This window comes from Melozone crissalis, unplaced genomic scaffold (genome assembly GCF_028551555.1).
Source record: "Melozone crissalis strain CALT ecotype California unplaced genomic scaffold, PUWL_Pcris_2 ptg000016l_1, whole genome shotgun sequence".
NCBI classification, from domain to species: domain Eukaryota; kingdom Metazoa; phylum Chordata; class Aves; order Passeriformes; family Passerellidae; genus Melozone; species Melozone crissalis.
The window spans coordinates 39,684,305-39,707,987 of NW_026535794.1; the positions used below are offsets into that span (position 1 = coordinate 39,684,305).

The 23,683-nt window shown below is 37.7% G+C and overlaps 1 protein-coding gene across 3 annotated transcripts in view; it reads right to left on the reverse strand.

The window, feature by feature from the left end:
• TOP2B (DNA topoisomerase II beta) overlaps window positions 1-23,683 on the reverse strand; it is a 62,322-nt gene that overhangs the window by 9,607 nt on the left and 29,032 nt on the right. For all 3 annotated transcript variants that reach the window (XM_054273231.1, XM_054273232.1, XM_054273230.1), the window contains exons 9-27: window positions 23,036-23,137; window positions 22,817-22,954; window positions 21,124-21,262; window positions 17,784-17,941; window positions 16,960-17,085; window positions 16,188-16,298; window positions 16,001-16,106; window positions 15,719-15,828; window positions 10,983-11,075; window positions 10,774-10,888; window positions 7,813-7,934; window positions 6,870-7,018; window positions 6,051-6,282; window positions 4,534-4,668; window positions 3,911-4,111; window positions 2,041-2,236; window positions 1,797-1,888; window positions 510-665; window positions 297-380 (exon numbers count right to left, since the gene is read on the reverse strand). In XM_054273231.1, coding sequence (XP_054129206.1) covers window positions 297-380; window positions 510-665; window positions 1,797-1,888; window positions 2,041-2,236; window positions 3,911-4,111; window positions 4,534-4,668; window positions 6,051-6,282; window positions 6,870-7,018; window positions 7,813-7,934; window positions 10,774-10,888; window positions 10,983-11,075; window positions 15,719-15,828; window positions 16,001-16,106; window positions 16,188-16,298; window positions 16,960-17,085; window positions 17,784-17,941; window positions 21,124-21,262; window positions 22,817-22,954; window positions 23,036-23,137 — 2,565 coding nt within the window. The remainder of the gene's footprint in view (window positions 1-296; window positions 381-509; window positions 666-1,796; window positions 1,889-2,040; window positions 2,237-3,910; window positions 4,112-4,533; window positions 4,669-6,050; window positions 6,283-6,869; window positions 7,019-7,812; window positions 7,935-10,773; window positions 10,889-10,982; window positions 11,076-15,718; window positions 15,829-16,000; window positions 16,107-16,187; window positions 16,299-16,959; window positions 17,086-17,783; window positions 17,942-21,123; window positions 21,263-22,816; window positions 22,955-23,035; window positions 23,138-23,683) is intronic.

Consider the following 23,683-nt stretch of genomic DNA (forward strand, 5'->3'; position numbering starts at 1 on the left):
TTTGTGTCATTTAAAAACTAACTTTCTCCTGGTTATTTTTCTTTCAATATCACTGACTTGGACAAAACATCAAATTGGATAGATGTAAGAAACAATCCCTGAGAAACACTACTAAGAACACAGATATGCAATTCTGATTTCCCAGTTATCATCATATTCTGAAATGAATCTACTTTTGATTCAAAATGTGGTATTTTAAAATTATTTTTCTTAAATTTTAATTAATTTTTATTAGTGTTTTTAATTAAATTAATATGACTTTCACATTTTAGAAATATATATAAAGTAAAACATACTTCAAGCTCTTCAACAAAGGCTGCTAGATCTTCTTTCCAGAGGTCTGAAGGAGATTTCCTTTTAAGATCATTTAGTTCCCTCTCCTAAAACATGAAAGTAGTATAGAGAATGTAATCACAACTAAAGCAAATGCCACTGAAGACCAAACATTCCCAACAGGCACATCAGCATCTACAGTGCCATTTCAGAACAAACCTTCCAGGTGTACCAACCTTGGAATCTCTCTGCTTGATCAACTCTTCCACCTTCTCTTTTGTGAGTGACCACAGGGACATGTTCAAAATGTAGTTGAAGTCAGGGCCAGAGGCTGGACCAGAAGCAGAGGAAGCATCATCATTTGCATTCTGAGAGTCCTCCTCTTCTGCTGCCTGAGGTGAAACATTCCCAATTACAAACATTAGTGATCTTAGCTGTGTGCACGAGCTGTGACACTGCTCCAAAGCACCATCACAGAGCAGCCAGGTGTGCCCTCACAGATTCAATAACCTGAACATTTTCTGGACCTTTCCAAAAGGCTGTGTTCCTGTGACCTTCTAGAGCTGATTAATCATTTGATTTAAGAAAACAAACTGAACCTGTGCTAGAGCCTTGTATGCTGCTGGCTGCAGATACTGGAGCTGTCCCACCAATCTCTCAGGGCTGAGACCTTTGCCCTTTGAGTATTCATAGATATATCTGTTCCTTCAGAAAATGAGCACAGTCCTTTGAATAACAGCTGGTATCAAAGCCCCAAATGTGCAAACTGGGGTTTGAGAGTAGATCAAAATTTCTCTAAATAACAGTTTTGTTATAAAATAGAAATCATTTCATAGAGTTAAAATACAGTATTAAAAACACAAAAGAAATGTGAAATGAAAACAAATAGCTAAAACAGTGGCAAAGACACAGAAAAGGGATGGGTGACAAAACTTCAAAGCTGCTTTTCAAAGCAGTTCCATCTGCCCACAGTAATGGAGATGTAACTTTGAAATTACACTCATCACATCTCTCTTTTGAAACAATAAAAACTGGTTGGTTCTAAAAAAAGCAGAAACAAATACAGGTCAAGGTCATGGTCAAATTTACTACAATAATAAAAGTCATAAGTTTATAACATCCATGTTTCTTTACAGAAAAGCAATTAATAAGTTATGTAGAAATAACTACATTTAGTAATTAGTTGTATGTGTGGGGTAACTAATGCAGCACTTTCTGTATCAGCCTGTCAGAAATCAAGTTGCCAGTTTTGATTTGGGTACATTAAGAAATTCAGTCCTCTGCAATCTCATTTTTAGACTTGTACTATCTAGTTTTCTTCTAAGCATTATCTATGTATAACACTAGTATTACATGACTTTATTTTTGTGTAAGTTCAGTGGTTTTTTTTAATGGAAGCCAATAAGGAGTAATGAATAATGTTTTTTAAGTGCTATGTGTGTGTTATAAATTAAGCTAGACTACTAGAAAACAAGCAATATCATTTATAACAGCAACCACATCAACAATATCCAAATTATTACCTTTTCTTGTGCTTCTTTCCAGGCTTTCACTGGATCAGATTCATATCCTCTCTGGACCAACATCTGAATCAAATCTCTCTTTGATCTGTTCTCTACAAGATACACACAAACACAGAGGAGGGGAGGAAAAAAAAAAGAAGGAAAGTCAGTGTCATGAAAATCTTGCATGTAAGTATTTTTTACTATACTTATATACTTTCCAGATCTGCCCCACTGTTAACAATTCTAATTTCTGTTTACTCACCTATGGTAATTTTTCCTTGTATCTTCTCCAGGATGAAACGAGCCTGGTTGTTCAGCTTGGTGGACTCTGCACCCAGCATTCCCACCAGCCACTCCTTGCGCAGGCTGTAATAATGTAACCGCAGATCAAAGAACTCCTTCAAGATGTCCTGCACAGTTTCGTACTTCTTCAAGCACCCCATGTGATCAAACAGCACCTAGAAAATACAGGATAGACTTGAGAGAGGCTCTGTGACTCAAACTTTGTTAGCCCTTGTGTAAGTGTTCAGTTCTACTGCATGTATAAAAGCAGTGTACAAAAAGTGGTACTTTGAGGAGCGTGAACTCAAACCTTACTTTGGAGCTAGGCAGCACAGAGCTGGATAGTCTTTATTTTTAGTCACAAGGAGATTTAGGATGAGATTTATGGCAGTACAATCAAACAAAAAGACAGCTATATAGAGCAATATGCCTGAATTCACTTGAATGACTAATTTTATCTACATATTAAATCACAAGTTCAGCGGCAACTGATGATTCACAACTATTTAATCTAACAGTTGCAAAGCTTAATAATCCTTAATAATCTTTCAACTCAGCTGTGAAATCTGTCACTTTTCAGCTGTGAAAACTACCATCCTTCAAGTTCAAGCACAAAGTAAGAAATCATTTTTACTTGATAGGTGGAATCAATCCTGTCTGGCTTCTGACATCTCCAGTTTAGACATTTATAGGTGAACCAGTCACCCTTGGTGCCCTCCATAGTCAACTGGAAGAAATAAACCCCCTCTAGGGGATTATTTATCTATCCAAAATAGCTGTCTGGGAGGTGGGGGACAATGGCCAAGGTCACATAACTTTTTAAGGGTCTTACACTAGGGCAGATTAATTCCCACACAGGTACAGAAAGCGGCCCTTACAATTTATGATTTATTTTGGCAGGCAGGAAATGCAGGAATTCAGCTGCAAAACATTTTGTAATCTGTGAAATGTAAAACTGACAACAGATTCTCACAGTTGTTCCTACAGTTGTTTAAATGTGAGAAATACCATCAGCCTGATTTGGTAGAGTGCCTTTTCAAGTACAATCTGGAAAATTAGTTGAGCAAGGCCTGTTTCCTTTTCCAATTCTATGGTCATTAATTAATTTTTAACCTATTAATTTATTGTTAACCTATTTTCACATAGTCTTCGATGTACACAACAATAGCAACAATAATAATATTTGTGTTTTGTGATAATATCTGAATGTAGCATCTGCCATAAAAAAACAGAATAGTTTTTTCAGTATCTGTAAAGGCAGGATGTTTGGAAATCTTTGCAGAAATTAATTTACACTTAAATCCCTCTCAGAATAGACAGACATGTCTATTCTATGAATATTTATTCATATTCTTAGTAAATAACAGCACTATTATGTCTTCAGCAGCTTAAGAACAGTGTTTGCTATACTTTGCCACCTAAAATTGGATTTATGCTGGTGGAAACATCGGGTCATTTAATTCATATGAGAGGCGTAACAGTCCTGCAGAAAGTGCAATTTTAAAAATGTAATTTGTCTCAAGTTTAAAACTCAAATCTAATTATAATATGGCAAAAAGTTATTTGTATGATCTACTTTACATTAACCACTTTTGGTTCACTGCACAGGAGATTTTCAGTTACAGGAAGGCAACCACCCCAGGCCTGTCCTATTTGAAAGACTCATCATAAAATGGATTCACGTATTCATACTGACTTAGCATTGGTCATCACTAGAGTTTTCTACTATTGAAACAATTTCTAATACACAACACACTGTTCAATACCAAGAACCAAAGCATACTACAAAAACATTTGATTTTACAACAAGCAACAGTAGGGATTCTAATAGCCAAACATGAAAAAGTTACCATAGAATTACAAGTAAGACTTGTTTGAAGCTTAAAGACTTTGTGCAATCCAGCAGCTTCTGCCTGTGCAAGCTTTTCTTCTGTCATTTTCACAACAAATTTCACAGTTGTATCAGTGTGGTATTCCTTATAGTCAGAAATTAATGCTGGAGTTTTTTCGGTCCCATTCAACATAGGCTCTAGAACCTGTTCTTTGTACACCTGTTGAAAGTAGGGCAGCAAAAAACAGAACCACTTGAAATGCCTTAAAACTGCAAACCAAATGAACAACATCAACTTTCAAAGCTCTGTGCATTACATCTGGTACCATTTACAACTTACAGAGCCAGTATAAACTGCAAAATGCAGTTTAGAGTAGCACAGGAGTAGCACAAACATAAGAGGCAGAAACCAGGACAGAAAAGCCTCCTGTAAAGTGGACTAAGCAGGAGAAGCATGGACAGCTGATGGCACAGAGAACCATCTTCTACAAAAGCATACAGGAGAATGAAACCATGTTCCCTTCTGTGTATGTATAATCAGAAATTGTGTTAGAAGTTCACACAGATGTAGGATTAAATAATTTAATGAGGAATTCTTCACTCTTTTTTGTTTATATTAAAATGTATTTCACTGTTACTTACCTGGGTCCATGTCCTTACAGGAAGCTCTGTAATCTCTACTGTGTTCCTGTCCACAACAAATATTTCCCCACTCACTACATACTGATTTTGACCAAGTTCCTGAATGGTTCCTTTGAAGTTTTTGTAGTTTGGAAGCTGAAATTGGAAAAAGCAAAGTAATAATCTTTATAATGAAATGTCAAAAAAAATATTTCTTTTCCATACTCCATACACTTATCATTATATTGCCCTAACCCATCAACAAACCTCTCAGAATGTGAAAATCTGAGGTCAAAGGAAAAATACTACAGAAAAACCAGAACACACACATGCAAGTGACAGGACCAGTTATCCTTCTGTCCACAGTTTAGAAAAATTGTTAAGAAGATGCACCTGAACCCAGTGAGGTGGTGGGGTTTTGTTTTGATTCTTTAGTTTGTCTTTTTTTTTTCATCTTTCTTAAAGAAAACTCTAACCACAATTAAGGCATGACAGAAAGCAGATTAACACCCCACAATAAGTTTACAGAAGTGGTGCTACCTCCCCTAACAATTTTTTCATATTTGTTCTGTTTGGCAAAGATAGTGGAGCCCATCCAGGTCAAATTGTAACTAACAGGCTGAGGAATTTTTTTTAACAGGATTGATTTCCTTATCCAGCTTGACACAAACACATACCAGCACACAGAAAGGAGCTAGATGGAGGCAGAACTGCCTCTTTCAAGCACAGTGAGCTTCAATTGACTGTGAGACTACACAGAAGGCCTAGGAGTCCTAAAGGAAGGGCAATAGATTGCATTAATTAAAAAAAAATCTCATTATTCCCAAGAATTTGAAAAAGGAAAGCCACTATGTCTTGAAAATTGATATTGCACACTCAGTGAACTGTGATTTAAATAGGGAAGAAAAGATGTTTCTGCTTCTATGGCTTAGCAATCACAGCCAAGCAGCAATATTCATCAGTTGTAAAATTAAGGTTACATCAACTGCATTTCATCTCCTGGTCACAGATATTATGGGTTCACACAGGTATTCTTTCTGCCCAATTTTTTTCACACCACTTCTGGGACTTCTAAAATTTTGAATAAACAGAAACTAAATGCACTTCAGAAGTTGCTGATTTCCTTGAACAGCAGCAATATCTTTTCCTCTGCCTACAGATATATAAAACAGAGAACAATTCAGACAAGAGAAAGGAAATGTTAACTTTAGCTGAAGATACTTGAGTAGTACCTTCAAAAAGGAAGAGTGATACAACTTTTTACTCTACTGCCATGTCACAACTACCCTGCAGGGCTTGTAACAGTCAGCAGACTGAACAAAAAGTCCCCTAAAATAACTGCTAAAAATACAAATAGCAATGTTTTTACTTCAAAGTTAACTTCCCCAGCCTCATCCCAACAGTCAAGTAAAGCTTCTACATAAAATTACTGGGACAAACCAACTCAGATGCTCCAATAATTAAGAAGTTCTAGAGAGACAGGAATTGATTCTGTAAGTAAACACATATAAAATACCAGTATATACTGTTATTTTTACCATTGGGTGGGGATCTAGGCCATCCAGCATTCGTCTGACATTGTTTACAATCTCTCTGGTATCATAGTTTGGAAGTTTGCATGCCCAGCCAGTGCCAATTCCTTCAGCTCCATTTACCAAGACCATGGGAATGATGGGAATGTACCATTCAGGCTCTACACGCTGGTTGTCATCATACAGGAATTTAAGCAAGTTGTCATCCACTGATGGAAAAAGTAGCCTTGCTAAAGGGCTTTAAAAAGAAAAAGAAGAAAACCATTTAGCCTCAAGTCCAGTATGTAAAGAACATTTTGCTTTAACAGTCCTTGGGCCCAGATATGATCTGTTTGCAGATTTTTCTCACATCTTTCTCTCTTTTTGCCATTCTGAATCTGAAAATCCAATGTACACATCTCCTGAGATAACAAAGTTCTTCCCAATGGAAGAGTGTGCTCATAATAGATGGAAGTTTGTTTCCTTCACAGAAACACATGTACCTGGTACACTAGCAATTGCTGACATTTAGCATCTACAAAATATCATTCTTTGAAGCTTTCAGAATACACAGCTCAGTGCGACACTGGGGCACTCAGTTATAAAGCAACACAGCATCCAAACAGTTGCAAAATTTCCTTGCTTAACTGTAGGAGCAGCAAAATGTTATGGATATTCAAAACCACACTTAAGAGATCCAAAGCAAAATATGAGCTTCTACTGAAATATTTCAATCTTTCTCCATTTCTCTCCCCCACCACCCCCAAAAAAGGAGTGTTGTGAAAAGATGAGTTTCATAAGAAGGCTATTTAAAAGTATGCATTTAGCCTGGCATTAACAGTTTACCTTAACATGGTGAAAATATAACGAGGGCTGGCAGCATCCTTTCCACCATGAAGCCTGGTGCCAAACTGACCAATAGGTTGTAGCAGATTCACATTGTTACTTCCAACAAAGTTCTGAGCCAAGTTGACTATAGTCATCATTAATGCTTGCTGCAAGAAAATACATATTCATAGTAAGAAGTATGAGACAGTCGATCCTCATCAGCCAGCAAAATCTATTTTTAATGGCCCAAAATTGTGTGACTAAAATGAATTAAATTTTTTAAAAAGCAGTCTCCCTGAGAAAGGACTACTGTAACCTATTGCAAGGGCTGCTGGGAATACAAATTCTATGCTTATGAAAACACCTGAGCTTCTCAATTTCTTCTAAAGCACTTCTCTGGGGGAAGTAAAAAGACATAAACTGACCACACAAACCACTACTCATGGCTTCTAAAGGGAGAAGGGATAGGTGGGTTGTTAATATGGCCACTCTTGCTAATATTTCACATAAATATAAACAAAACAGGAGCTAGAAAAAAAATCTTTGTTCTGACACTGTAATAAGTTTTTGAAGAACAGATCTTGGCTTCTTCAACACTTAAAATACTGTATTTCTTGTTTCAGACAAAATACTGTGTTTCTTGTTTCAGACAAAAATTGTCCTAGAACATATTTCCTATATTCTGATGATTTCAGAATCTAGAAGTTGTTTAGGTAATTAGTTATCTACTATTTGTGCCGCAACCCACAAAGTATTTGGTATAACACTGTGCACCAACCCTTGGAAAGAAAGGAAATATGCTCTCTTAAGTTACATACAGTGTGGTTCATTTCCTTTAAAAGCACACCTTTGTGATTAGTAGAATTATAGTCAATAGTTTGCAATTTTAATAGCAGAAACATTTACCTAGTATTTCACATAGGCTAAAAGTCCTTACAATTTCACCCTCCTCCATACTCACCTCCCCATGGTGATAAGCTGACATTTCAGCCACAGAACCAGCCAGCTGAGCAACCTTTACTTCACGTTTATCATTTCTCTTAAAGCAAGTGAACAGAACTTTGCGCTGCCCTGGTTTCAGACCTATTGAGAGGAATATCCCATTTTCAACACATACACAAGCAAATGTTTTCAAGTGATAAACTTGTTTTGTCTTTTCATAATTTATAGTCTCTCAAAAGAAGTCTAAACATTAAGTAAAAACAAATTCACACTGAAATAGTAACAAAATAATAAACATGTAATTTTTTAAAAGTAATTAAAAATATTTTACCAAACTCAAAAAATTACCAAAAAAGTGGAAACTTTTTGGTTTTCAGCCAATTATAGAGCATCCAATATATCATTCTAATAAACTGCACCTTGATCTTAAAGGTACAACTTCCATATGTCAAGAATTCTTTCCATTCTACTCAGCAAAATCTTTTTCTAAGAATACCAGCACAAATTCAGCAATGACAGCTGTAACTGCAGCTTACCAGTATTTCACAGAACTCTGAAATCTTACTACCAAAAAATGTTATCCTCTTGAGATCTTTTAAAGCCTTAAGAAAGAAGCCAGTCTCTGATCTTCTAAAAATGTTTATTTTCATTGATTAGTCACAACACAACTTTAGGAACAACAGCTGTGTGGAAGGGATTGCATTATATTTCCTGCATGTTATCCAGAACTTGATAACAAGCTCTAGATCATGACTGTTGAGCTATTCAGTGTTTTAATTCACATACATTTCTAAAATGCACTAAAATACTGTTTAATGTTACCATTAGTACAGTGGGTCAAACATAAGAGCAAAAGCTGGAAGGAAGAAAAAAAAAAAAAAAAGAGAGATTGACTTCAATTTCTATTTCATTCAAATATGTAATATCCAACTTTTTTACAACGGGTCTGCATCATGTTTTTCTACCAGCACTCTATGGAATACAACAGACTTAAAGGACTTCCTTTACAAAGGAGAATCACCAAGCAGCAAGAATTGTAACTACCAGCTCTGAAAAGATAGTCAAAATGTTCTTCCTCTTCATTATTTTGTCTGAGATTTGCCACCAGACTAGCCTGTAATATATCACCTGATGATGCTAAAGGACAAAAATCATTGCTAGAGCACTACACCTGCTGCACAATTCATATGTCCATGCCCAGAATGCAGAATTACAGCCAAAGTTGGCAGAAATGGGAATTATATATAATAGGAATTATAATTCCTCATAGGAATTATATATAATATAATCAAGTGAAGGTATAAGGTGTATATATGATTTGTAGTATTATATATGCACCTTAATTGTTACATATGAACATAGACACACACAAATATATTAATAACTGTGTTCCCTTCTTATTTTCTTACATTTCTGCAGAAACAGTCCACTTCAAGTTCATCCTTAAATATTTAACCTTTCAGCAAAATCATTCTGCTGTTTCTGAGAAGGCAGTCTGGGTACAGTACATTGTAAGGAGCAATGATGTCTTGAAACATACAGCTCTGTAAGTACCCAGGTATGGGAGAAGTAAGTCTGGAGAAGCTGAAACAGAGGCTGACATCCTTTGGTTCCCTAGGTGTGTATCTGCACACCTAACTCAGTTTCATTCTACATCAAAGCTGGAGATCCATCTTACTGGGAAGCTACTACATCCCTACCCATGAAGGATCCCTCTCTTTCATGCAAAACACAAAAAGCTCTTGCTGCACTAATATTTTGGTCTAAGTCTGCAGTGTTAAGAAGACTGACCAGCTCCGCGATAAAATTCATCGGGAACTGGAGATAAATGCACTTCACCCCTCCCCAAAGTCTCAAGGCCTTTTTCCTGATCATAGTAAGCTTGTGCACACAGACATGAGCAGAAATTCCTGCTTATGCTGTCTGCAGACAGTTTTACAAATGAAGCCAGTGCACTAAAAACTGCTCCTTTTAATGCACATGCTATTGCAAGGGGAGGGTTAGTAAACCTGACTGACAGGAGGATAGCAAGATTACAGGTCAGTAAACACTAGAGCACTGCCTGTGGTGCAAGACTGAGGAGAGAAAACATTTGCATCTTCATCTGCACTCAGCTGCTGACTTGAATGTTAATTATTATAAGCACTTAAGAGACTTGCTTTCTCTGATGGTATGAGCAGAAACAAAGCACTAGTAGGGCCTAGGGAATAGGTCTAGTTAAGTAAAAAGCCTGCACAGCAACAGCTTCAACTTCCTCACAGAAGAAACATGGCAATTCCTTAGCACACAAATCACAAAATTGTTCAGGCTGGAAGGGAGTACAGCCACTCATCTGGTCCAACCTCCTCAGGCAGGATCATCCTAGAGCACACTGCACAGGATATGGTGTTTCTCTCAAATATCTCCACTCCACACCCTCTCTGGGCAATCTGTTCCAGTGTGCAGGCACTGCACACTGAAGAAGTTCTTCCTCATGTTCAGGTGGAACTTCTGTGCATCAGTGTCCACTGCCTCTTGTCCTATTGTTTGGCATCACTGAGAGGATCTGGGCTCCATCCTCTCAACACCTCCCCTTTACATAGTTATACACACTGATAAGGTCCCCTCTCCATCATCTCTTGAGACTGAACAGGTCCAGCTCCCTCAGCTTTTCCTCATAAGAGAGATGCTCCAGACCCTTAATCATCTTCACAACCCTTCACTGGACCTGCTCCAGGAGCTCCATGTCTCACTTGTGCTGAGGAGCCCAGAACTGGACACAACAGATGTGGCCTCACCAGGGCTGCACCTCCCTTGACCCCCTGGCACTGCTCTTCCTAAAGCATGCAGGATACTACTGATATACAAAATTATAACAAACATATGCATGGTAGTTCTTATATTCTCTACTTGAATGCATTGATTCCAATGCAAATCACAGCTCTAAAAACCACCAATAAACAGAAATATTCCAAAAAGTGATCATGAATTATCAGCTTACCATCAACAAGGGAAGGGATAGATCTCTCGTTGTCCGAATTTGAGAAAAGGATCAACTCCTTGTTAATGAAATCATTGTAAGTCAAATGTTTTGTTGCTGTACCATATAAAAATTGCTGGAAAAAACCACATACATTATTCATTCAATACAAAAACTACATTACATTTAAATCTCACCTGGCAGATTTATAGCTATTATCTAGGACTAACCTCAGGAAGGCCATGTAGCCGACGCTGTCGCCTGTCTTCCATGAAATTTGTTAACCATTCTTTTCGGTCATCAATCTTCTTCTTACTGAAGGCCTGGAAAGATTCCAAGTACACTAAAGTATCAGCATATAAATGTTTGTGCAAATGTATGTTACTTCAGTCAGAATTTTAAGTATATTGCACTTTCTAATCAAGTATTCAGTAAGGCTTATTTGGACAAGCTAATCCATATAACTAACATTTACATTTAAGCAGTACCAGTACATGACTTTTCAGACATTTTTGCACAAGGTTTTTTGAAATGAGAGATCTCTCACTGTTTGCAATTTAAATTCACATTGCTTTCCTGAAATCTGCACGCATTTAGACAAATCTTATCACTCTTCTTCCCTTCTTCACATCAGAATTGTGCTTTGACACACATGTTTGAAGGTCTTGCCCCACACAGCTTTAAGGTTGGGTTCGTCATTTAGACCAAGCTCTCATCAAGACAATCAAGTGAAGATATTAGAAAAAATATCCCACTCTTGTCCTCTCCATGCCCTTTTTGCTCTGTCAATAACTTCCAGCTGTTCCTGACTGGCCATCCTTACTCCTCTTAAGAAAACTGACAACCTGACAGAATTGACACTGCACAAAAAGCCTAAGCCAGAGTTTGGGCCAGCTGACTGATGGCCTCAGCCTTCATGATGGCAAGGCATCACTTTCCAGCAACCAATTATCACTACGAAAGGACACAGGAATGTTCTGACTTTGTGGTGTTACAGAAACAGTTTCCCTCCAGTGAGTTCCTTCTCCCAAGAAGAGAAACAGACATAAAAACTGAATATATGGTTTAAACAAGATTTTGACTACTTTGGGGAAATTCTGTGAGCTGCTGAGATACTGCTTTTTTTTCTCAGGGAGTAACATATACAAACTTCATTGTGTCCTGATTTCAACCACTCTCCTGCATAAGAACACACTCATCAGCACCATCTTTTTCAAAGGACTCCAACTGGAGCACTCCAAAAGCACTCCTCAATGAGCAGTGTCAATTCCTTGGAGACCAAGATGCTACATAATAAATATTAAATGTAACTTAGTTTCTGACAAAGGGCCCCAGCCCTATCACCATGTTTTGCATCAGACTTCCTTTGTGAACAAACCTTGATAATTCACAGCGCCAGACATCTTAAAATGTAAAAAACAGGACTAAATTCTTACAATTTCCTTCTGGCTCCTTTCAGTTTATCTATACCTTTTCTAGACCACTGAAGTGACAAATGACCAACAGCTGGATCAGCATAAAAATGATTTCAAAAGAATAAAAATAGAATGAATGAAACTAAGAGCTGTTCTCAAATATTTATTCTTCAATAGAATAAGAAGGGGATTTTTTTTTCATTTCTCCACTTAAAACTGCTCTTCTAATACTTTATTTACTAGCATAAGAGTTCTTCAGCATGGTGAAGAAGTTGCTCTGTGAAAGAATTCTTGCTTTCCTTGATTTCAGCTATCAAGAGCTCTGCTGGGGCCCACAATCACATACCATCCAGAGGTAAACTTAGGGGTGGGATTCCAGTGACCAGCTGAGGAAAAGCAGGTGGATGTGTAAGTGTAAGTGAAGCTTCTGTACACAGCTCCAGCACTAGCTGGTAGTTGCTGAGGTGTAACAGAGGTGAACAGCTTCCTCCCAGACTGACAGAATACTATTTTAGATAACAGTGAGGATCAGCCGTAAGTGGTTACATGGCCTCATCTACCAGTGTATGGAGGTTTCTTTGCAGAAACAAAGATCAGAATTCTGTTAGTAAAACCACACATTTTACTGTACCCACAGGAGAAGAAAAAAGTTGTTTTGTCTAAGATAGGTATTTTACCATTTTGGTTTTTTTCTCTCTTACCCCTTTTTCTCACTCATGTCACCTACAATTAAAATGTCAAAGTAAAGTAGACAAAAGTTGAAATATTTCTTGAGAAAACTCTTAATTCCAGATACTTTAAACTTTACCCTTCTACAAGCTTTCTTTGGAACAGAAGTATTTTCCTACACACAACTATTTATACAACTTCAAATTCAAATATGTAGAGCACATGTATGAATACATGTATGACACACTGACAGATCTTCAATGAATAAACAATATTTATCTGATCTTATTTGGTCTGAAACACAATACAGACACCTAAGTAGACATGAAACACAATTTCTCTCAGCTCTATTGCCCAAACAAATAAAAATCCCTCAGAGTACTTTTTTGTATGTTTGTCTTTAAAAGCAATTCTGACTGTAACACTTCTTGATATTCACACCACACAAAACTACCAAACCTAAAAGCAGAAGGTAGAGCTCATTTTGTGGCGTGGATTAAGCTTATTCCAGAATTTAAAGCATTTTCCAAAAGATTCTTTCTCCACCCACAGTATTTCTTTCAGTGTCGTGGTTTAACGTAGTTTGGTGATATTTGACAAGTTGCAGAAGTGGTTGCCTGTGTGGGCCTTAGCAAATTCCTTCTGGCCTGGTGTAACTAACCAGCTGGCTAGTTTTGAATATTGACACCGTGTCAAACCACTCAACAAAGCTGAACACACCTCTGTGAGAGTCACATTTAAAAATGAACAAGGCCCAGGAAAAGCTCTCTTGCTTCCAACCTTTGAACAGGTAACAGAGCGCTGGCAGGCCTGGCCCTGTGCGGCCCTCGCAGCCTGGTGGGGCTGGGCCAGGTGTCACAGACACATTTTTTGAAAAATCCTTTCCTTAGGAGTTTTTCTCCTGAGAAGCTGAGAGGCCTCAGGAACAAAATGTAAACAATGGTTATCTGCTGCTATGGAATGCAACAGGTGGATCTGTGATTGGTCTCATGTGACTGTTTCTAATTAACAGCCAATCACAGTCAGCTGGCTCGGACTCTCTGTCCGAGACACAAGCCTTTGTTATCATTCCATTCCTTTGCTATTCTTAGCTAGCCTTCTGATGAAATCCTTTCTTCTATTCTTTTAGTATAGTTTTAATATAATATATATCATAAAACAATAAGCCTTCTGAAACATGGAGTCAGATCCTCGTCTCTTCCCTCATCCTAAGACCCCTGCGAACACCATCACAGGCCAGGCTTGGGAAAGTCCACCAGGCCCCATCCTGGCAGGGCCCCTTCCCAGTAGGGCTGGGACCCTTCCCAGCAAGGCCTGCCAGTTCATTTTCTTTCTCTTCCAGCAGCGCCACCAGGCCATCCCAGTGCCAGGAGCAGCCATGCAGCCAGGACCAGTGCTGGGAGTGGCCCTGCAGCCGGCCCTGAGGCCACGTGGCCAGGACTGTTTGGCCAAAATCAGTGCAGCCGCAGCAATCTCGGCATGGCTCGCAATGAACTTCGTTTGCTTAGCTGCTTTTAGCCAGCCATGCTGCAGACAGAAGTCTAAAGGAAGCAGCAGCAGCTTTCCTTTTTTTGTTTTTCTGGTGCCCCGCATGAAGAGAAGGTGCAGGGTGGCACCGGCAGCCAGCACAACTCGCATGGTGCTGGTGGAGACCACATGACCAACAGAGAGGCACGATTTCCCCAATGGTGAGATCTCCCCAACGCAGAGCCTGGATGAAATCAACCTTTTAGCACTACAGAACTCTATATAAACTGTTTCAACTGATAAAGCTTGAGGAAAAACGAACCTAGGAACACCAATTCTCTCCTGAATCAAGAAAAAGGAAACATGTAAAGAAAACAACATGGGACACTGAGGTCAGTGAAGAAGGAGTCAAATTCTAGATGGGAGGAGATGCCTTTGTTTTGAGCTGAAATTCTCTTGTAAGGCTATAGTGAAGATATAATTGATATATCAGACTTTTTTTTCCCCCTGTAATTTACTGAATGCATGGGGAGCTGTAGCATTCTAACTACAGCTGTGAGCAGAAGCACCAGTGTTGAAATAAGCAGATGTTGCAGTAGCTGTGATCCAATGAGAAGCTTGAACTGAGAGAGATGAGAAACCTTGCCCCAGGGACAGAGGAAGGAAACCTCTGTTCCCAGAGATAAATGAAGAGAACTTTTGTTTCTATACTAGAACAGCTCATCCTTAAAATTGTACCCCAATAAGCTGAAATGACCCAGGGTGGTAGTTATGGGAAAAAACTACCAAAACATGGGAGGGGGACTTCACTACTGCAGATTTCTGGGAGGCTGCTGATTCACTGTGACACTGAAGCCATGAGAGAACTGTTTCTTGTGAAGAAGTCTCCATGGCATGGCAAAGGAGACTCCTCTTCCTAAGAGAACTGAAGAAAGACTATTTTAGAGGTGGCAAACTGACTGAAAGTCCCAGGTTTTGTCTCATTACATTGTCAGTGGGAAAGAAAAGAGGGTGTGGGGGCATGAGAAGTGTTCTGAAAGTTTGTTCTCATTTTCTTATTATTTTTCTTTTATTTCTGTTAATAAAGTTTTCTTTAGACCCTTTAAAAGTTTCAGCCTGCTTTGCTCTCTTCCTAATCCTTATCCTGCAGCAGAAAATGAGTAAATAATTCTAGTGGGTGCACTGGCATTTGGTCCACTTCATTAACACGTGCATTGGCCAGGAAACAAATGACTGGCGAACCAAAACCACTACACTTAATTGGTGTTTCCACCCAGCTTCCGAAACTGCTACATTCAGGTACTAAAAAGAACCCAAAACCAAAACAAGCCCTGTCAGGACTTCCCCATGTGCCATTTTCAGCAGCAAATGAAAAATAAAATATATCATATAGAAGTACTTTTGTGAGTTCTTACCAGTGTAATGGCAGCATCATCCTCAGGTCCAGCATATCGAAACAAGATCCGATGTCTTTCCATGTCTGCAAAATATTCTTTTGCTTCTTTAGCAGTGCTGGTACCCAACCCTGTACAATAAAAATAAATACTTACTCAGTATTCAAAATTTAAGTTTCATTTTACTGGGAATATGATAAAATCACTATGTAAGATACTGTCATGAAAAGCTATAATAAAACTTCATAGCACCCATTTATTATTATTTATTCATAGGGTTCACATATTTGTTTTTAAACAAACCTTTGTAGTATTTTATCTTCCATGCTTTATGATTTTCCATATGCTTTTTCCACTCATCAAATTCAGGAATACTATAGAATGAAAGTTCTTGCTTATTTTTGCTTGCCTTTGAAAAAACAAACAAACAAAATCAACATTTCTGTTGTGTTGTAAGTAATCCATAAAATCTCAATAACAGAACCCATACCTTCACAATAGGAGTGATGAATTCCTCAAGAAAACCATGTTTCAACAGTGATGGCCAATTGTGATGAATAAAATTGATCAACAAGCCCTTTATGTGAGATCCATCCTGATCCTGAATCAGAACATGAAAACATGAAGCAATCTTGTATCAGATTCCCCAAAACACCAAAAAAACCCCACTCACTGGCCTGAATACATCAACACAATGTCTGATGACAGAAAGCATAGAAAGGAGCAGTTGGTTTTAATTTGGATTCCAAACTGAACCAGGGTATGAAATAACCACCTCTGAAGGTCACTGAGCTATGAAAAAGTTCTTCCAAGCCAAGTTCATGGTTGTTGTTCAAGGTTTCTCTGCCTGTGGCATGTTTTTGCTGAGAGCTTGACAGCTCTCCCAGCTCTCTCTTTTTTGTGGAGAAAAGCCAAACCCAGCCACAGTTCTCATTGGTGGCAAGGTGCTTGATAGTTCAATCATGAGATTATCCAAAAATAATTGCCTACATCTTTGTTTCTAGCTGACTTGCTAGCAATGCCACCTCATTTACTGTCTACTTTTGTCCTAACTTTCAACATATTTTTGAATTATCAATAGTATGTTTTTATTATTACTTTGGCTTCTTGCTATTTTCTGCAGCAAAGTTCAGCTGCATATTTAGAGTAACCAAAACAACACAGATAAATTATTCCTTAAAGAAACCTCAGAACCTATGAAATTGCAGCAAAACACATTGTAAGAATCTCTGTAGATTAAAACTTGTGAATTTCAGACTTACCTGATCTGTCATGATCATAATTTTTCCATATCTCAAGCTTTTCAGAGATTCTGGATCTTCATAGCTTTTCTTGTATTGTAATCCAACTATTTTGATGATGTTGTTGATTTCTGCATTTTCCATAATCTGTACAAAAAAGTTATTTTTGCAGTCAGTGTAAAAAGCAGAGATTAAGAAACATCCCAGTCTTGATTTATAGCTATTCTTTCAATGCACCCTGACCTCATCTTCATAAGCTTTTTATTCCCACCCTTGAAGCCTTTGCACTTGTAATGATTTCTTCTGTACAGTCAAATTTTCAAGACTGCACCACTGTTTCTCCTCTACAGCCAGAACACTTTGGACCAGAAAGGCTGGGAGAAAACTAAATGTGTAACAAAAAGTCATCTGACAAAGCTGCCTTCTTTTTCCACTGTTTTTATGGGCATCTGCAGCACACCTCTTATTACAGCCATATTATGAATGGCAGCAGGAGCAATATGATGGGGTAATGCTGCTGGCTGCTGACTCATGTTGTGAGTCCATGAAATCACATAGTAATGGAGAGAATACAAATTTTTAGGGGCTTCAGGTACTCATGTGAAATGTGAATATGAGTCATAGCAAGATTTCCTTCCACTTGTGAAGAAATTAACCTTATCATCACAGTACTGCAATTAATATTTACATGCTTATCCCAGGCTTCAAAATAGCTGGTACTTTATGAAATCTCAATCACAAAACTTCCATGAAAAAATGAAAATATGAAGATGTAAATCTAGAAATCAAGAATAAACAGGAGGACATCCATTTGTCAGCAAAAAGGAAAGGACAAAACTACACACCTGTTTGTGAGAAGCTTCTCGGACATTGAGAATTTTGCCCCTGAGTGGGAAGACTCCATATCTGTCTCTACCAATAACACCTAGGCCAGAGACAGCTAAAGATTTGGCTGAGTCTCCTTCTGTTAATATCAACGTGCAGTCCAAGGAATGTTTGCCACCTGCAGCCCAGGAAGAAGTAGAGGTAAGGCAAAAAAACAGAAGGCAAAAAAAAGCTTAACTCAAACAAAAGAAATGCAGTTGAATTCTTTCAACTCTACAGGTAATTTCCTCTCATCAGTTAATTTAAGTAGGCTGAATTTCTCTTCTTAGGGATGGCCTTCCATACCACTCAAACAGCACAGCAATGAGTATCCTTGCCCTTAGCAGTACAGTACAGATTGCTATGGACAAGGAGCAAAATAGGCAAAATGCGATGCAATGGTGGTACATCTTATATAATGGTTCCCACACATTTGCATAAAAAAAGACAGATTGCTTCTCTACCTTCACCATTTCAGTTTGCTAGCTGCAAATTTCTTACACACATACATTATGCATGTCTGAGTTACATACAGGAGTTATTTCCCATTCTGCATTTTTCATTTTCCTCACAGTATATTTTAAATAGTGAATTGTTAAATCACATTTTTGTGGTTTTCCCTTTTAATTGTCTATCACCTAAAGCCAGACAACTGCACAAAAAATAGTGAGAAAAGCTCCAACGATAAGAACATTTGCACTTCTTATACCTCACAAATTCCTCAAACAGAAAAACAAATCTTTACTAACAGTGTAATTTGGATTCTACAAGACACATAGCACTTTGGTGCCTGTGTGCTCAAAACTGGAATGACATTTATGTTCTGCCTATTGCAATTGTAGCAGTGGAGTAGATGTTCTAAATAACAAGCAAGCTGAAAAGGAACCCACCCTTCTGCTACAGTGCAAATGCTCATTAAGTGGCTTTGATATTTTATCAAGGCCTATGGTAGGAAAGATGCCAAAAAAACTTCAAGTTGGTTGAGTCTCACCTACTGATAATAAGGTAGTTTTGAATATGGTGGTATTTAAAATGTGTGGAGTAATTTGCCTTTACCTGGTAGATAAAGACCACCCCATACTTCCTGCTACACAGAACTTACATTCAGCACCTTTAGTTTTCTGAATCAAGACATGTGGCTTAAGATAACCTAAGGCAGTTTTTCACACTGGCAGTGGCTACCTACCAGCAAGGTGGACTCCAAATATCTAGAAAAACATCAGTCTGCTGTTTTAGAATATATAAAAGCCAATATTTTTCATAAATGAACTGCAGAAAACAGATGTGAATGTCATCCAAGTTCACTTTCTTCTGGAATGGATGCAATCAGTAGCAATTAATGTCATGGAAATACAATATGCCAGGTATTTTCCTGAGCACAGTTCTAAAGAACTCTAACACAAAACTACATGAACTGACAGGTTCAAAAAATGCTTTTATGCTTCACCTGATTTAGTAATCTAACTGCTCCCTTACAATCCTATAATCTTAATTTTTGTTTTGATTTCTACCTCTTCTCCCCCAACAAGGCACAGAACAATGTATAGCTGTTCAAGATGGCAAGAATGACCAGGTATAGGACCCTTTCTTTACAGAGGAGAGGGAGGAAATCTGCAGCACATGCATCACTCTACAGATACACATCACTCCTAGACTTCAGCATTAACTGGCAATGATTAAAACATTCAGGGTACCAGGCACGCAAGAGACATGTGGATGCTGGACCTCAGCTTCAAACTCACTCTTAAAGTAAAGACAAAATCTAAAAACCACAGGAATAACTAAAGTCAGAGGGATTTGTGGCCAGAGATTGTTCTATCCCTGCTGCACTTGCTGGGTGTCCACCCTGAATGTGCAATGTCTTCAGTGTCAAAAATCCAGCAAATTCCACATCTTCAACAAACCAATACCTGGCTAAGCCTCCTCAGGAGATACAGAGTTCCCTCAACATGAAACAATAATTAGGCATCAGAGAAATACCTGGGTAACAGGCATTCAAGTCATGCAAAGCTTTAGGCATGAGTGTTCAGCCCAAATGAATCCCTATATGCCTTTTTAGTAGAGGTACCTTCAGGATGAAAACCAATAGAATATTTTATTAGCTCCCTTGTTAGAGACTCTCCCTTCCCCTCACCCCCAGCCAAAAAAAAGAGTAAGAAGTGATTTTTGAAGCCTGATCTCCAAAGCAAAGCTAAAAAAAACTACCAGAAAGTGTGTCCAAAATAATTCATTATATGAGTTAGGAGTACTAGGCTTGATATCCATGAAAAAACATAATTTCTTCAAGCACACAATCTTCTTGGCAAGAAAAGTATCAGGAACATACATCTGAATGAGGAGGGAAAATTCCACAGGCAAAATACTACAGTAGATGCGATTATCAACTTTTGAGGCAAAATATGACATCTGAATAAATTAAAAAGTAATTAAATACTGAAGAAAACTCAATTAAAAATTAATAACCAAAGAACCAAAAAGAAAGAGAGGAAAATTAGACAGAACCATCATCTAATCAAGTCATCTTTGGCTTGAACATTGAAGCACCAAAAAAAACCCCAAACCAACCAAAAAACCCAACCAAAACCAAGCCTCTTTCTTAGTGCTCATGCTTTTACCTGCTCAGCCCACCCACATACTTGACTGCAATTTCTCTTACCTTTGTTTAAAGTGAGGATGTATTAAAAACCAACTAACAATAACACAGATTGGCAACATTTCGAGCTCTTTAGCCATGTGTGCCCCTCAAATCATCCAACAACAACTCCCATCCCATTGCTATTGGCAGGAAGACTGCCAGCTGATCCTGATCCCTCATCTGTGCTAAGGAAGCAAGCCAGCAGAGATTGCCAGCTTGCCCTATATTCCCAGACAGGAACCTAATGGCATTTAAGTCTAATGAAATAAGTCTCTTGAGCCATTCCCTCAGGTCTGCACACTATGTGATTTACTTCCTATACCTTCTGACCCTGCAAAGATTCTGATCTTTCTACATTAGAAAGGTCAAGAAGACCAGTCACCTCCAAAATGGAATACTGGTACCACCATTTAGCAGGAAACCACAATTGAAGATACACACTCTTCCAATACCAACCTAGACTGCCACTTTTGTTCAGTGTTATTAATTCTCTACCCCAAAGAGGGACAGTATTCCTGACACCAAACTCACCATCACGTTTCCATTCTAGCTCTAGGAAGTTTAGAAAACCAGAAAGGTTTTTATTAAACAACACATATGGATGAGAAATAAAAGTCAGGTTTCAAATTAGCATGTCTGTGAAGAATTTATGAAACAGTAAAGAATTTAAAAGTAAGTCCTCTTACCAGCATCATTAGCATCATCCAGTTTTGGAATGCCCTTGATTTTACTGTGTTTCACTGAAGAACATTTTTTGTTCAGTTGAGTTTGTGCCTTAAATTTGACCCAATTCAAAATACTCTCTATGATACCACAGTTAGAGGCCTACAAGCAACAAAGGCAACAAATCAGAATTGTAGATGAGAAAAATAAAGCTTCAGACAGCAGATTCTTTCATCTCAGTTTTAAATCATTAACACTATTTCTAAGGTCCTCTAAATTTTAAAAATTGAATCTATGAAAGGTCAAGGGATTAACACACACCTTAGTATTTAGCACTTTATGCACATACAACTAAAACACAACATAAAAACAGTTTCCTTTTCCACCACTTCTATAACTGATGGAAAGAGCAAAGGAGACCTAACAAGAAGATGCTGTGTAGTGTATGTGCTGAGACATTTTAGGTACTAAGCACTTGTTTCCTGGATTTTGACAGCAAAAAGCAGCCTTATGGGATATTTATGACCATTTAAATTTTATTTGGAAATGACTGAAAATGGCTGAAAGACAATCAAAACTATCTGAGAATGAGCTTTCTACCAATCACTTGAGAATCTGATACCAATTTTAGAAACACATCTGCAGCAAAAATAGCATATATTTTCTAAACTAAAACTGCTTTAGGTTTTGTTTCACATCAAAAGAAAACACAGATGGAGCAGAATACTATGAGCTTTGGCTTTTAATTATCCCCCATAATACAGCATTCATTGTTGAGATTGTGCTGCACATTTAATGCATCTGGAAATCAATGTTTACTTCTGGGAATATAAAAAGCACTATAAATCAAACCTGCTAATGGTAATACAACATGTATTTATTCTTCAGATTTTGCTATACAAGACTGTTGTGTAAGTTTTTTCCCTCTAAATTCTGTAGTAATGTCATCCATAACACAGAATTAGAATAATAAACCACTATACAATCAGTAAAGTTTGATGCCAGGAGTATTAGCAGTGGCACTGGTTTCCTCACTAGTGGAGTTTCATTTAAGGTTACTGGCATTAAATAAGACTTCGTAAAATGAGTTCTGGCTAACAGAAATCTGCTTTTCCTTCATGCATGAAAATGTAGTAGAGGAAAAACCTCTCTGAGGTATTTCTACAAATATATTCATTTAGAACAGCAATTCTTAACACATCTTCGAAAAATTTTAAACTTACTTCCTGACAATAATGATCACTTTGAATCCTACAGGCACCATTTTGCATTTCCTTGATTACTGGATGAACAAGTAAATGTGAAATATCCTCTCCCTCTCTTTTCACTCCAGTGAAACAGAATAGAACTGGTACCAAGGAGTAAGGCAGACAATATTCTCAACTTCAGAAAAATACTTTAACACAAAAACCATTGATCAAGGACCTCATTTAGATTTTAAGAGTCGAATTCATTTCATTTACCAATGTAAATGTCAGAATCTCCAACAAACAAGTTGATCAGGTGAATTTAAAATCCAGGGCATCAATCAAAACACAGTCACTGCATCCATATTTTATTAAGACCAGAGAATGAACAGACATTCCTTCACCCCACTTCCCCAGTATGCAAGTACCACAATGGACTATAACTAATCTTCTGCTACAGGACATACATACACTTGGTCCAGCGTGTCAATTACCAATTCACAAAGGAATACAAAAGAGGTTTACTTACTGCTTTAAAAAATTTCTCAGATAGCTGGCACTTGGACCCAAAACTTTTAGGCTGCAATGTCATGTTTTCCTTTGTCTGGGAATCAAATGATGGGTTTTCAATCAAGCAATTAACAAAAACCCATATATGGTTCTTCACCTGTTTAAAACATAGAAACCAATTTACTCAACAGAATTCTCACATTCATTTTTTTCAGTATTTTTGCATAAAGTTACTTGCCTGAAATGGTTTGACTGAAACTCCAGCTTTGTTCTTCTTTTTCACCACTTCTATCAGTTTGCCCACAACCTGATCCACCACATAATCAACATGCCTACCACCCTGAATGAGGGAAGAGAAAAAAAAAAAAAACAAATAATAAACAAAATGACCATTAAATTTCCTAATAGTTTGTAGGTGTATTAACAATATTCCTGTAGTCATACTTTGGTACAGAAATCCATGCACACTGGGTTGCAGCATAAGACAGAAAAATCTGGTTTTTCCAGGTCATTCAGTCTTCATTCAAGTGAGGATGACAGAAGTTAATTGATTGATTACTCAAATACCTTCCTTTAAATTTGTAGACAAAAAAGTCAGAATATTAATAAAATGGTAAATTCTAGTGGCTGTCATAGGAAGTTCATATCCCTTTGACTAAAATCTTTTAAAACTGGAGTGATGCAGGCATATCCCATAAAATGAAAACATACCTAACTCAAAATTCCATATTTTACACAGATCACCTTTGCTTTACATCAGTTAGCACCTTACAATAATACAGACTAAATATTGGTTCCTGTTCAGAACAATCTACATTAGGGCAGACAGAACAAAGATTACTTGTCTATGGAGAAGTTCATCATGAAGAAACAAACAGAAAAACCT